The following is a 15,085-nucleotide window of genomic DNA, read 5'->3' as shown; positions in this document are numbered from 1 at the left end:
CAGAGAGAGAGAGAGCGAGAGAGAGAGAGAGAGAGAGGGGATAAGAGCGGGAGAGAGAGAGAGAGAGAGAGAGCGGCTGAAAGAAAGAGAGATAGAGAGGGAGGACGTGAGAGATAGAGGATAAGAGAGGGAGAGGGAGAGAGAGAGAGAGAGAGAGAGAGAGAGAGAGAGAGAGAGAGAGAGGGGTGGCGAGGTAATTGGATGGAGGCTTCAGCACCCAGGACAGCTCCACAGTATTTCCACATGCATAAAGTTAAAGCATTGACATGTTCTTGGAGTTGACCTATTTCCTTTAGGGTTGTTGTCATTCTGTCTGATCCCTTTTCTGTTGGTGTCATTAAGTGCTTTGTGGACCTTTTTGGACCCTTCATGTCAAGCTGTCATCACCATGTTTTACTCATGGCACCAACATAAAACTGTGACTTTGATGATGTAGAACCATTTGTGTGATTCTGACAATAATTAAATTTGTTAAGCATAGAATATTTAAACTTGATGTGGTAAAGTCACTTTTAATTAACAGACTGCATAGAACAGTAGAGACATTGGATCAGTGATGAGATTATTGTCATGTAGATGATGTGGAGCCTGTTTGGATGCCTCATGTTACGATAAGGACGACACCGCCGCCCGCCTGCATTGTCTCCTCTCAGTATTCATTCAGGGTAAGTGGATGACTTCCTACGGTGCCAAGCAGAACAACTCCCGACCAAGTCCAGCCAAGCGTGGCTCATAGTGTAACGAAGATCTGCCACTGTTTCTACCAAAAGTGGTTGTGAAGACATGTGATGTGCATTAGAGCAGTCTGCTCTACACTGTCTGTCCTGTTAACAGATGCTCAGTCACCTGGTAAAGCAGAGAGAGGCTGAGTAGGAATAATCAGGCTCCCCAGTCAACCTCCCAGCAGGAGCACTGGGAAGTGCAGGCAAAGTCTACAGCTGAAACACAGAGCAGGAGAGGAAGCACTGAGCCTGAAACATGATGCAGACTACGGTATATCAACCAGTTAGGACTAATGAGTCTAGGCTGAAGAACAAAGCTTCTCCCAGACTATCTCAGTTTCATCACGCACAGAAAGTAAACCTATAGACTAACAGAGCAGTGGTGTGGATCCAGGGCCTTGGAGGCTGCCGTCCTGGACGTCCACTTCCATACAAACACATCCATTTAGGGGATGATGAGGTGGTTCTTGTCAGCGGTGCATTGGGGCACTGGGCGTCTCTGCCGCTGCTGCAGCTTGGCTAGACTGGGTGCAGCGGCTGGTTCTCTCTCATCATCTTGGATAAACGCACCTGTCTCACCCTTTTCATAAATTAGGTTATTTTACAGGTTTACCAACCTAATAGTGGGACTTACTACACTGAAACCACCGACCTCAAAGCTGATGTTACAAAGGACCCAAATCAATAATATAGTATATATTATGTAAATGCTCCTCCTGAAAAAGCAGACACGTCCATCACAGAACAACATTCAGTCTAGATGCTGCAGGTTAAGCTGCTGGACATTGCAAAGTTGGAATCTTGGGTTGCTCAGCACATTTTGTAGTGGCGGAGGGAGCATGAGAGGATGAGGAGACATACTACAGGTTCTCCTCCCACAGCCCGCATGGTTAAGGCCCCTCTGGTGCAGGTGGAGTGCTTTGGGTTAACTCAGCTTCACCTGTTGGACAGATGGAGTATTGCTGTGTGGAGATGAGCTCAGGGTCCTTCAGTGACTTCAGTGTCCAGGTCCCAACGCTGTGAAACAAGCTCTGATCTTCTGCCAAGAATCCAGACAACCAAACGCATCACAGGACGTGTCCTCAGTGGTCTTGTGCTTTGTCCAGATGTTTTCTGACCCTGGGGTGAAGGTGGTGGAATGCTGAATGCTGTTCGACTGCGCTCACTCACTGTGGGGTGATGGCCGGTGGCGGCTGCTCTCCCTCCTCAGCCACATCTGGCCTTTCCAAAGCAACAACTGCTCCGGCTGTCTCACCATTGCTTAACGCACCTGAATCCATCAGACCCAAAAGCTGGAGATTAAAATAGAGGTTGTTCAATTAGAGTCGAGAGCAGCCTGTACTTCAGTATCCTGAAAACAGGATTAAGCTCCGATTTATTGGTTTACAAAGTTCACAAAAGTCCTTTTCTGTTCATACATCATTTATAGAATGCCTTCCATTATTTGTGCATTAATATGCAGCTGTGACATTAAGACTCAACATCAACATGTGTACATGCAGAATTAAACAACAAAAACACATTGGTATTAGAACATGTAAAATTGCATAACTCATCCTACTGGCATTGTATTTTCTCATTTAAAAAATACTAAGGAGGGGTTAGACAAGCAGTAAACAGACAACGGGAAGATGCTTTAACTGTTCCTGATCACATTTTCATATCAAATGCACACTTCTTTATACTAGTCAGATGAAAAAGCAAAGTCATGCCTCGTTTTCTGAACAAAGGTGTGCGTGTACTCAGCACACGCATGACGTGTGTACACAGAAAGTAGGGGGGGGGCAGGGTAAAAGGGGTCTGGTCACACACATCGGTACAACATCGTGGTCCCAAACACAAACAGTTACACCACCCTGAGCCAAAATATAACAACAGCTCCAATTCAGAAATACGTAAAGAAAATGCATAGAAAAGTCTGCATCCACATCCTGGGTGAGCAGGGAGAGGACATCAGGGACATGAGCACAACCTAAGTATGTACATCTAATAGCAGAGCACTAACATTACATCATCACGTCGCTCCTTTCTCTTCTGCTTCAAGCTCAATTTTGTGCTGAGGTAACACTACAGGACCCTTCGCTCTTCACTTGTGTTCCAGTCGCAGCAGCTGCTCTTTACCGTTGACAGTTAATGACCTTAGCTGCCCGTCCTCCTCCACCTCCACACGCTCCTGTCCGTTCTCCACAATCCTAGAGGACAGAAGCCACATGTAGGTGTTAGAGAAACCGACATTAAACACACCAAGCAGAAAGTTTGATTCCTTCTTCAGATGTCTGTTCAAAACATGTTCAGACTCAACTACATCACAATTTTTTGCACACACACGAGGACCGCGGTTCTTGGGGGATGTTTGTGTTGTGTGGTCCACCAAGGGAACAGTCACTGCTGGAGAACAGCTGGATGGCAGCACTTCCCCCACTGGTCTCTCATCTAACAAACAGACCCCACACGTCCACATCCGTGTGACCTAAAAAAGCCCTCGCTGTGTTGTGGGTTATGTCACATGTTGTTTCACTGACTTCCTTTTCTTTTTACTGGCTTGTATTTGATGGGTTGTGGCTAACTGATCTGGTGAGGCCTGTCTCAGCTTTAACACAGCTTAGAAAGCACTGCATTGTTTCTGGATTTCTCTGTCTAATGGAAAAGGGTTCATTCCAGAGTTAAGGGCGGAGTTAATGTCTCGTTTCTACAGAATCTGTGATTAGCTCATAGTCATTAATTAGGTTTTCCAGATGAATGAGTATTAACTAGCTGCTGCTGCCTTTCTTCACCTGCTGGAAACACAGAACATCTTGATTCCTTTGTTTTGATTTGTTGTCGATTGGATCATTTCTCATCCTGTTCAAAAACCAGATGTGACACCAGACGGAGCAGTTTAATTACTGTTAAGTAATAAATGAAAGTCTTGTCTAAAAATAGTTTGTAGTTTGAGGATTTGGTAGATGTGGTTAAACCATCTTGCAGTAAGTGTTGTTTTGCCTACAAAGTTAATCTTGTTGCACTTTCTTCACATAATGTGTTGTTGACGTCAGAGCAGTTGATCTCTTCAAAAGGCAAGCGATTCGTCTTTTAATCACAAGAAACGGTTGCTTTTCTGGGATTTCGTTCTGACTTTGTCAGGTTTTAAAAAGTTGCTGCAAAAGACCAGTAGAGGAACAGGATGTATGCAGTGGGATGGTGATGGGGGTCAGTTACACACTCCACCGGCAGTGAGCTACCACCTTCAGCTAGAGATACTTAGGCATGAAGGCAGGAGGATTCGGGGATTAAACCTCCAACTCTGATTAGTGGACAGCTGCCCCCACTGAGCTGCATCTGCTACACCGAACAGCTCACTTGATCTGTATTTACCTTTTGGTCGTGATTTTCCTGCCATTTATGATCTTGGTGGAGGTGGAAACCGAGCGGAAGCTGCCCATACCTCCTCCACCTCCCCCTCCAAAGGAAGTGGAGGAGAAAGAGGTGAAGCCTCCACCTCCTAGGCTCCCCATGGTTGCCATGTGACCCATATGACCCATGGTGCTCATGGAGCCAAAAGAACCGAAGCCTGTGATCAACAGGACAGAACAATTAAACCTCTGACACAGCTACATTCATAACATAAGATCATGTACATGTGGTTCAGTGATACATGTCTGACCTGGGTCAAAGGGTGAGAAGCCAGCACCAAAAGGAGGAAAACCAACAAAGCCCCCAAAAAAGGAGCCGCCTGCCCGGCTGCGACTTGTACGACTTTGGTGCCGTCGACCGTTGCCGAAAAAAGGATCATCACTAAAAGGATCAGCACCTGGGAGACGGTGAGACATGAGAGATTAGACTGAAACACATCCTGTGATACGCCGCTTCTCTGAAATAAAACAATGCAGCTTACCAAAAAGGTCTGCGAACGGGTCCCTGCCGCCGAAGAACTCCCTGAAGACATCCTCTGGATTACGGAATGTGAATGGTTCATGGAAATGGTCTCCATTGTGGAAATGCCCCCCTGAAAGATCACATCAATAAAGATCAAGATGCACTAGAACAAACAACGGAGAACCAAATGTACTTGTTACCGGTCCACGCTGCCTAATAATGGGTTGTTATAGGGTATGAACTCATAGGCTGATCCTTTCATTAAGCCAGTAATGTGTAGAACAGTATAGCATTCACATATTACTCAGCTGTCTCTAGGTCAGTTCTTCAAAGTGTGGGGCTGGCCCCCGTTGTGGGAATAAAGAGTAAAGCAAAGGGGCGTTGGAAGATTTCCATGAGGAAAAAGTGGAACTGCAGAGTGAATAACATGAGTAACAAAGGCTGGCACAAATTGGTTCCATGTCGTGCCCGTCTCCTCTAGAGAACAAGGCTGCGTCCGATCCATTCACTAGTTGTCAGCAGGCTGTTAACGTGTACAGCTACGTGCAGTACCATACAAACAACATCAGGCCTACAGTTCAGCAGGCGAAGAAAAACAGGGCATGACGACCAAGGCCAGCAACAGACTTACTTCAGGGGATAATACGAGGGCAGGGTCCACTGAGAATCGCTAATTTTACTTACATCAGTGATACATCCATGGAGTGTTAGTGGGAGGCCTGATGTGTTATTGGTAATATTTGTGTATACATCTAAGCTAATTCCTACTGAACACTTGTTTTGAAATGTATCGTGTTAAAATCAGGTCTGTCCTAATCACAGCCCAGGACCGGGGGCATTACAGTATGTAAGAAAACCTGCTGCTTGGATGAAGCAGTCTCGGTCTGTATTGTGTCACCTGCTGCCCCGGAATGTTCAGCACCACCACAGGTACTGGTTCAGTAGTAATTTACTGAACATACGCTCCTAAAAAATAACAGTGTTTATTTCTCATTTTGAAATTGTTACTAATTAACATCTTGTGACTACGGCTTGTGAAGTGGTTGTTCTTGGATGTAAACGTTGTACATAAGCGTGTATGTTCTCCTGCTGAGATTGAAAACTTACCTCGTCCTCCATTGTTCCCCGTCAGGCCCTCTTTGCCAAAGCGATCGTATATGGTCCTCTTGTTGGCTGGAAGAGGAAAGTGGAAAATCTATATATAGAATAACACAGTTGCGAAGACGACTAGCAAAGAACAAAGATGGTGATCATTAAACGGGGGAAGTGAGAGAGCAGGTTTCATGCTCGCATCCGGTGTTGGGGCCGTACGTTTCCTAACACTATGTGATGTGTTCACACTGTTACAAGCAGCTGTGGCACCAACCATCGGAGAGGACCTCGTAAGCCTCTGACAGCTCCTTGAACTTCTGCTCAGCCTCCTCCTTGTGTTCTGGGTTTTTATCAGGGTGCCACCGTAGGGCCAACTTTCTGTACCTGCACCAGATGGAAGACAAGACAGACAATTATCTTACCTTCACGCTGCTAATGAAGCAGATGCTGCTTAGATATAAGGCTTTGCTGTTTCCCTCTGTCCTAACTCAAGTCCAATGTAGGCTGCTCTGCCGTCAAACTCACTGTAAGTCTTAGTTTGGTCCAGAGTTATTAGCAGTAAAGTGTGTTGAAATGCTTTAAAGCTTTAGCACTCACACCAACAAACCATCAACTCACGCTTTCTTTATGTCATCTGCTGATGCCTCTCGTTGTACTCCTAAAACCTGATAGTAGTCCACCATGATGAGTGGATGGAACAGGAAGCTTCAGTGAGTCTAGGGAACCTGGAAAAAGAAGAAATGACTACTGTGAGGACACCAGCTGGGACAGAACCATCAGAACCAAGATATATTATAAAACTGGGTCAAATTAGATTGGAGTAGTATAAACACTGAATTCAAATACAATAATTTAAATAAATACGATTAACTAAAAAACTGCAGCACTGTCAAACATGACTTGGTATAAAGGTAATTTCTACTAATTAACACCATGTATCATAAATATACCACTATCCAAGAATCAATGACTTCATTGTAATTCACAATAAACAAGGTTGAATAACAAAAGCTCCTTTGTAGACAGCGCTGCATAACGGCCGAGCGCAGGGGAGTCGCAGTGTGTTGATGGGCCACAGTCAGAACAACTCCCACATGTAACACAGCTCATATGACTGGGAACTGCGCGTTCTAGAGCCGAGCCAGATGCTCATCAGGTTAATGCTCAGGGCAGAATGGCTGCGGACACGGGGGTACCGTGAAGCCGCTAACTTGTCTGTCTGTACCAGCTCCAACTATCCAGGTCCAGGTCCTTCTGCTGCATCAACAACACAGAGCGAGGGTGATGACAGCTAGTGTTGGGATTAGTAGCTGCTGTTCATGCTAAGCATCAGACGGAGCAGGGACCAGGTGGCAGGTTAATTACAGGAGGCTCACAACCAGTAACCAGTAACCGGCAACCAGCAACCAGCAACCGGGTCACGGACGCGGTTCTGCGGCTGCTACGGCGGCTGTTGTTGTTGTCGCTAGCTGCCTCTTCACGAACCGGCCGTAAGATGGTCGGAGCGTTAGCTTAGCGGGAGACACCAGCCACGTCAGCGGCGCCAACTCTCTTACCCACTCCACGTCCAGCTAGCCGTGACCTCAGCAGACGCGCAGACCACACAGACGACCTGGGAACACGGTTGTGGCTCGAGCTAAACGGGTTTATTCATCTTCGCTCGCCTGCAGCTTCTCAGATTAAACGCAACGTCCTGTGCTCCTCGCTCTTCTTCGCTCCTCGTCGCCTGGACGCGGTTCCAGACGCAGCAGCGCCGCCAGGTGGACGGCGCCGGCGGCGCAGAGGACCCACGACCACCACGTCCGCAAATGGACTTGTTAGGATCGCTGCTCCGGTCTGGTGCGTGGTAGCGGGAGTCCAGCAGAAGCTTCCTTTTTTACCATCACCGTAGACACAGAACAGAAGAGGAACTCCCGTATGAGCTGCAGTCTATGTGAGGAAAGTCCTGGCACTTACAATGGACCAGCCACAAAATGTCCATAATATGAATATGCTGCTCTGAAAAAGCTTATCTATTATGTATAAAAGCGGTTTAATTTAAAGCTCAAAAATAAATAAATAAACCAATAAATACACTGCAGAAGAACAAGGATCCCTCCTCTACAGCTCCCACAATGTAACATCAAATATGACGCCATAAAAAGAATAAAGGTAGCACAGTTTCTTGTATATCTTCTGAATGATTTTATTATTTGGGTGATGATGACAATTAAACAGTAAATAAAAAGGTGAGGCAAACACACAATAGGCTAAAGCAAAAAGAAGAACTCTTCTGACACCAATGTGTCAGAAGGTGAAAATGAAAATTAAGTCAAGGCAGCTGGCTTTATTTTAGTAGTTTTGCAGTTGCCATGGAGGTCATAGTAGTCATGGTCGTCATGGTGATGGTGGGCACAGCGATGTCTCTGAAAATGGGCTGCATGGACCCACTGCAAGATACTTTGTTCTCACTCAGAGTCCCAATGATCATCTGCCGCATTTCCCTGCTGGCATCACCACGTACTGCCAGCAAAGCCTGAATGTGATCCTCCCTACCAGAGGAGGGAAGAAATAAACAAACATCATGAACTGACCATCCAGAAATGCAAAATTCTAATATGAGTGTAGGGCAAATAAAATGCTTCAAAGCACCAATGCAGGTCAAAATAAGTGTCTAGACCTTCATCCTATCAGTAGTAGTGTCTAAATGTGTGTGTACCTGATGTCAGGATATTTGGACACCAGGGTGGTGACCTCCAGGAACAGCAGTGTGGGATCTGTCAGCTTGAACACTTCAGCTATGGCAGTGATGGCTCCACAGAGTCGCTCTGTGTCTTCACCCTAAACACAACAGTTTGCCAATTAAGACATGCTCCTCCAAGCCCAACAGGTGACAGAACGTCTACCCCCACAGCCGCAGCTACAGCTCCTACAGTATTCCATGTCCTGCTGTGTACACGTACACACTAATGGCACAATGTCCTCCCAATTATTCACATCGACCCAGCTTCACACATGAACATATACTTCAGCTGTATATTAAAGTCAGTAAATGTGAACTCACAGCAGCCAGCTTTTGAAACAGGAACTTGAACTGTTTAGCCTCTTTAGTCATCCTCTCAGCTCCCTCCTTCCTCTCGTCAGCGTTCTTAAAGGTGATCCTCTTCTGCATCACTGCTTTAATGTACTCCATCACTACCCTGCGCAGGGCCTCACTAGTCATCTCCTGCACACATCACAGTCAGTGTGTTATATTATCATATGAAGAACCACTATACAAAAAAGTGTTCTGTAGAAACAGAACATGTTTTATTCATTTGGAATCGCCTGATGATATGCTTGATCCATCAATAGTCACAGAGTTTCATGAGACAATCTTTATTACTACCTGATTGAAAGGTTTCTTGATCTTGTTGAAATCATTGAAGTAGTCCTCTACTGTCACACAGATGGTGTCCACAGCATGAGAGCCTGTCAGCCACTTCTTGGTCAGCAGCTCATTCAGGTGATGCTGGTCAATGCAACAGTAGACTCACATTATAATGGCACACATGAAATATTTGTGCTTGGTACATCTACAGTAAAGAAATGAAAGGTGCCTTCTACCTCCAGATCTAGAAAGACTTCGTCCAATAGGAACTGACATCCCTCCTTGGCCACCTCATTAAGCGTCCTCTCTATGGCAGCATCACTGTCAGTGGGCTCTGACGACTGAGAGTACTTCCTCTTCAGACTGTTGATGGACTCTCTGAGGAGCACAAACACAATAGATCATACACAAACATTTCATTTTATGGGTTTCATTGGAAGAGACAGTAACCACATCTACGTTACAGAGTCTTAAAATGTAATTAACAGCGCCACACACTCTGTACAAGAAGATCCTTCTGTCCTTATTTCCACTATGGCTTACAGTCACAGATAAATACTTAGGCATGTGCTGTGGTACACAAGTCAGTGAAATGCAATGTAAACTGCAGGCTTAACCTTCTGTCCTAAACAGCCGATGTCATTGTTGCCTTGTCTTATATAATGAGAAGAACTGCTTTAACTGCTTCTGATGTCAGAACATTAGTGAAATTAGAAGCAAAGTCTATAATAAAAGGTGAAATCCTAACTTCATACATAATCAAACTCTTACTTGAAAGTCTGGCAATTGTTAATGATGGCGATCATGTACTGAACGTAGCACTGAGGCAGCTGTCTGTCCTTCAGGTGCTCCTCCTTGTAGAGCATAGCCTCCTCTCTGTACCTGCACAACACATACACACATATCTATTAAAGCTACACAGTCACTACCAGTGGAGACGAATGGAGTCTGGGAAAGTCTTCTGATTCTAATACGGCCTTACATTCAAAATAATCACATCTTTTGTCATCACGTTTAAGATCTGACACAGAGAATAACAAATTTACCTCAGTAGGAAAGAGTTCATCTGTTTAAGGCAGAGTCTCAGAACCTGCTCTTTGAAATCCCCATCAATCTGTGCAGCAACTTGCAGGTTCTGCTCAAACATCTGATAAAGAGTAGTTCATTAGTAACATATCAAAGCACAAATTTTCTATTTGATATAATTGACATGAGTTCAGACTGTAGGCAAATCTCCATGAAGCCAAAGTTCCACACAGCCATCAAGAAGGTTTTTAGTCCAACCTGAAGCTGTGGAACCAGATTTAATAGCGTCTGATTCACTTCTCTTAGTCAAGTCCTAGTCTGGTCCTCATTCACTCATTCTTAGTCTGCATTCCTATTAAGAACTAACAAGGCTCAGTGGTACCTGAAAGACGATAGCGGGCAGTGTGGTCTGGAAGTATCCGTCTTGGTCGGCCTCAGGCTCGGTTTCTTTTTGCCAATCCTTCTTATCCGTTTCCAGAGCCTTGCGCAGCCATCCGGTTATGTTGGACTAAAAAAAAAGAACAGACAACATGTCAAGCACATGGGTTCAACACTTACTGCTTTCTCAGTCTGTGAAGATGAAGGTGCAACCCAGGGTATAGTACAGTGCTCAGTGTTGTGCTTACTGTAAAGGTCTGGACATATTTGCTGAGCAGGTCATCAACCACATCCTTAGGCAGCAGAGGCTCCAGCTGGTTGATGTCACACTCTGAGCAGAGCTCTGGGTGACCCATCATCTCCCCACTAAGACACACATCATGTACACAGTTCATGCTTGTAGACCTTTCCTAATAAAATGTCTCCTGTTAATTTGTGTTGGTTGGTCAATGCTGGTGATTGGTAAAGTGTCAGTTGTTTAACACATTTTAGTCCTGGTCCTGGTTTACTGTCCAGTTCTTTACAGGGGTACACGCTACACATGAAGTTACCACTAACTCCTCATCCTGCATGTGTGAAGTGACTTGTAAACTGAAGATTGAGTAAATAGTGACAGTGCTTTGTGGTTGTTTACCTTTTGTATGTGTTAAGGACCCAAGTTAACAGGGACACTATTTCATTAGCCTCCAAATCCTCAGCAGCCAGTTCTTTGACACGACTGGACACAGCATTGTGATAGAGACTGAAAAACCTGAAACACACGTTCTACTGTTAAACAATAATACTATTAACGTTAGCAAGCAACAAGTCACAAAACTAGGTTATCATGATACAAGCAAAAGCATCAGAAGCAACTTCAGTTCAGGTTCTACTTTAAGACCAGGCTTAGAACCTTTCTTCGTGGTAAAGCTGCTAGTCAGAGATGCTTCAGGTCTATGAACCATCTCCTACTTAATCTGCTATTGACTTGGATGCTGGATGTACTTCACACACTGAGCTCCTCTACATGTAGTTTCTTACATTTTTTCCTCCTATCCACTAACATTCCACTACTGTACAGCAATACATGTCATTAGCTTTGTCTCTTTTCTCCCATAGTTGTTCTTCTCTCTCTCTCTCTGTCCAATTATAAGACTGTGGAAAATCCTTCTCAACCCTCTGTTAACAGGATGGTTAACAAAAAGAATACAATAATGAAAGTGTGCATGTGTCTTCCTAGCAAACAATCATCCCTAAAGAAAATACTTTGTGTGTTACCTGTTGAAAGTGTTGTAGTGTGGCGGGAAGCACTGCACCATGAGGTTCTTGACCACAATAAGGTCATCCAGAACATATTTCCTGGTTATTTCTAGGAGACGAACCAGCCACATTTTATCTGCCTCTCTGGTCACTGCCTGGGTGCCCTCAATACGAGTGCTCACCGTACCTTCCAAAACCTGCAATCATTTACAGTATAATAAGTGTCCAAGTAGTTTATTTGCCATTCTAGTCATAGTAAAGACATCGTCCCTCGTACCTGGAACATCTTGTCCTTCCACCGCTTTGGACGCCCAGGTGGGATGAATGCAGTTTGCTTCTTACGGTCAACCATGCGTCGATCAATCTTCTCCTCACGTTCAATTATACGAATCACTGACACCAGCATGGTAGGGTCACGGCGAACAGTTCCCATGGACCTCTGCAGGACCATCCATAGCTGTTTGGCCAACTCGTCAGACAACCCTTGAACCTAGACAAGTACGGAGAAAAAAAAGAAAATGTGGTGAAGAGAAGTACAGTGTACTGTTCAGCAGACAAGTGAACTGTCCTTAATGTGACCTCAGACACGGACGTCATGGATTATGTCATGGTGTCTGTGACCCAGATGCAAAAACTTGGAAATAAAAAGTGGATTGTTGCAATGTATTTCATGAAGAGCACTGCTGTCAGTGTTTAGGTGCTGATACTGGTACAATGTATTAGTATCTAGACAGAATGGTGATGATGTTTCGCAACACCTACATCTTCAAAGTAGATGGAGATGAGGTTCATGTCACTGGTGTTCTTGCTGTCCATTCGATACTGTTCATACATGAGGTCATCCCGTGAACATTCCAGCTCCATCAGCTTTCTGTGAGCTTGCAGCAGCTCCGCCTGCTCAATCAGCTGCCGTGTCTCAGCCACAATCTCTGGGACTGTTCAGACAACACACACATAATGCTCAGAGTAACTCGAAGTTTATCTATGACAGAGTCAAAACCTGTTTCTTTAATAATGTGATGCACAGGTGTTGCTTTTATTCATATACAGTTAAACTAAACTTACCAGAGAAAATGTTTTTGAGGTTTTCCACAGCGGCAGCCAGCTGACTGTGTTGAACTACTGCATCCTTGACGTCTTTCAGGTTCTCAATGGTGTTAATGCTCTGCCTCCAGTCCTTGCTCACATCAACCAATGAATTCTGGATGTCTTTGACATCCAACAGGGCACTGTGCAGCTGCGTCAGCCCAGTGCGAACGCCATCCAACTGGGACTGGATGGCGGCCTTGAGGAAACATTGAGATACAGATATTACTACTGTATTAGTATTTGTGATGTTATAAGTATTGTGATATACAATGTCTTAATCACTATCTGGCACCTTGACGTGCAGATTAGAGTTCACTTTAAGGCAATATTAGTTATTTGCGCTCTAATCAAGAGACATGAAAGAAACACCAGTCTAGACTGACATAACACTAGATAAGTGATGTCAGCTAAATGCTGTATGAATAAAGCACTTTAATTTTTCGTTTGTTTGTTGTGGCGGTGGCTCAGGAAGTAGGGCGGGTGTCCAACAACCATGGGTCGACATAGCTAGCACATCACCTTCAGTCGGGCTTCCACAGAGGCCTTTTTCCTGGCTTCTCTTCTTCTGTACTGCTCCACTTTGTCTAGCTGGTCTGACCTCTGCAGCATCCCTGCCACTCGCTGCACTGCAGTGGCAACAGCCTCGCGACTTGTCTCCTCCATAGTGTACAAAGTGCCACTCGAATCTAGAGGCTTCATTGTAGAGCTCTTGATCTGGAAAAAAAAATAGTTACAAATAATAGTTTGAATGTATGTATCTTTATCTGTAAATATGTAAGTCCATGACATATTGACAGATTCTAAAAAATGTGTGAACCCAAGATAAAACAAAAAAGATTACATTTCCATGTCTCCTTCTGAAACACTTTGCCATCCCTTTTATAAGCATGAACTAATACTGAAATCCTTCACATGGTCCAGTTTGCTGCAGCTAAACATTAAATGTGCATACATGTCCTAGCTTTGCTTCACTGGCTCCATGTCACAAGGTATCAGTCAGATAAAATGCTTTATTATATATATGCTATATATTACCAAATGGTTTCAGATTACGTAACAAATGACCACTATCTCTACCCTAACAAAATAGCTTGTGACCAGGGAGGGGGCGTAATGACAGCTGGCAATAGGCTCTAACGCGGCCCGTTCCTAACTCCGACTGCAGCAGCATCCACTGTAAGTGGAGCATATTAGTTAAATATCAGAAGTAACTAAATAACGCATTAGCCTTGTCTCTTGGATAGATCATGTAAGCTTAGCTAACACAGACGGGAGCAAACCGCCACAAACCGAGTGTCCACTGCACAAAATCAGAACCGTCCTCACCTCAGGTAGTTACAGAACACACGCGTGAGGCTTTAAATACATGTCTATCTGATCCAACGATTTTTCTAAATAACGTTCTACTGTCCTGTATTGTTGTTGTTGTACCACTTCCCTTTATAAAAAGCTCCGCCCACCCTGAGCAGCTGCTTCTTCTTCTTCTCTCCTTCTGCTTCCTCCTCCTCCTCTTCCTCTGTTTCTGCTTTCTAAAAGTTAGCGCTTTACCGCCGCCAACTGGCCTTTCTTTAAAGTTTTTTTATAAATCGTGACTTCAAATAAAAAAACATTAAACAGAAGAGGGTGCATTTCTAAAGTGTTAATGCTTATCCACCTACAACACAGAGCTGCATAAATGTATAAATTAATTATAAATTACTATGTATTTTTATTATGTGTCTTGTTTTTAAAGTGACTAATTTCCCAACTTTTATTAACCTTTGCTTGATTAAAGTTTTAATATTAACACACCTATGTGTGTTTATGTGTATGTCTTTTAAGCTTTGTTTTTATTGGTGTCCATCCGTTTCAACTTCAATCTGAAGAGTCAACTGACCTTAATGACATTATATTCCTCACTGACTCCGTAGATTAAACTATAGTGGTCACATGTATGAAGCCTGTCGTCTCTTTTAGTTCATGATCTATTTATGTGAGTTACTTTAAAATGAAAAGATTTTATTTGGCCTTGTTGCAATTTGATAAAAATAAAATGAGATGCTGTGACCACTAGATGCCACTATGGTGGCAGGTGTCAGTCACCTAGTAGTTAGAAGTTAATTTAGGTTCAACAAATCTTCATAATATAAAATATATAAAAATAGTGTTCATTCATCTAAGAAACTAATGGTGAGCAGTTTCATTAGAATCAGTTTCTACCCAAAAATGTCTGTTTCACTGCCATGAACAGCAGTACACTATTCTGCTCTGTGTATTTATGTATCGATCCTAGATACTTGGGAGGCAGCGAGATTAATTGGATCTTGGGTGATGTGAGCTAAACTTGTGTTACACA

The 15,085-nt window shown here is 44.0% G+C and overlaps 2 protein-coding genes across 3 annotated transcripts; both read right to left on the bottom strand.

The window, feature by feature from the left end:
• Positions 1-2,061: 2,061 nt before the first annotated feature.
• Positions 2,062-7,420, bottom strand: LOC114843943 (dnaJ homolog subfamily B member 6-like). The gene is made up of 8 exons (XM_029130824.2): positions 7,226-7,420; positions 6,288-6,394; positions 5,944-6,053; positions 5,685-5,750; positions 4,597-4,707; positions 4,366-4,512; positions 4,077-4,272; positions 2,062-2,914 (listed from the first exon to the last, which is right to left on the bottom strand). Exons 2-8 carry the CDS (start codon positions 6,350-6,352, stop codon positions 2,809-2,811), a joined length of 801 nt encoding a protein of 266 aa, XP_028986657.1. The 5' UTR covers positions 6,353-6,394; positions 7,226-7,420; the 3' UTR covers positions 2,062-2,808.
• A 409-nt stretch (positions 7,421-7,829) lies between these two features.
• On the bottom strand, positions 7,830-14,319 carry exoc3 (exocyst complex component 3). Of its 2 annotated transcripts, none has more exons than XM_029130817.3 (16): positions 14,211-14,319; positions 13,270-13,464; positions 12,727-12,946; positions 12,424-12,596; positions 11,939-12,151; positions 11,680-11,858; positions 11,057-11,173; positions 10,671-10,788; positions 10,427-10,552; positions 10,065-10,165; positions 9,790-9,900; positions 9,255-9,396; positions 9,037-9,159; positions 8,713-8,874; positions 8,368-8,489; positions 7,830-8,200 (listed from the first exon to the last, which is right to left on the bottom strand). In XM_029130817.3, exons 2-16 carry the CDS (start codon positions 13,447-13,449, stop codon positions 7,996-7,998), a joined length of 2,292 nt encoding a protein of 763 aa, XP_028986650.1. In that variant the 5' UTR covers positions 13,450-13,464; positions 14,211-14,319; the 3' UTR covers positions 7,830-7,995. The 2 variants fall into 2 exon arrangements, with proteins under 2 accessions (XP_028986650.1, XP_028986652.1); XM_029130819.3 differs by having other exon boundaries at positions 14,077-14,217.
• Between the last annotated feature and the right edge of the window lie 766 nt (positions 14,320-15,085).

This window comes from Betta splendens, chromosome 17 (assembly GCF_900634795.4).
Source record: "Betta splendens chromosome 17, fBetSpl5.4, whole genome shotgun sequence".
NCBI lineage: Eukaryota > Metazoa > Chordata > Actinopteri > Anabantiformes > Osphronemidae > Betta > Betta splendens.
Note: the sequence above shows the minus strand (reverse complement) of the source record. Positions and strands in the feature narration are given on the sequence as shown.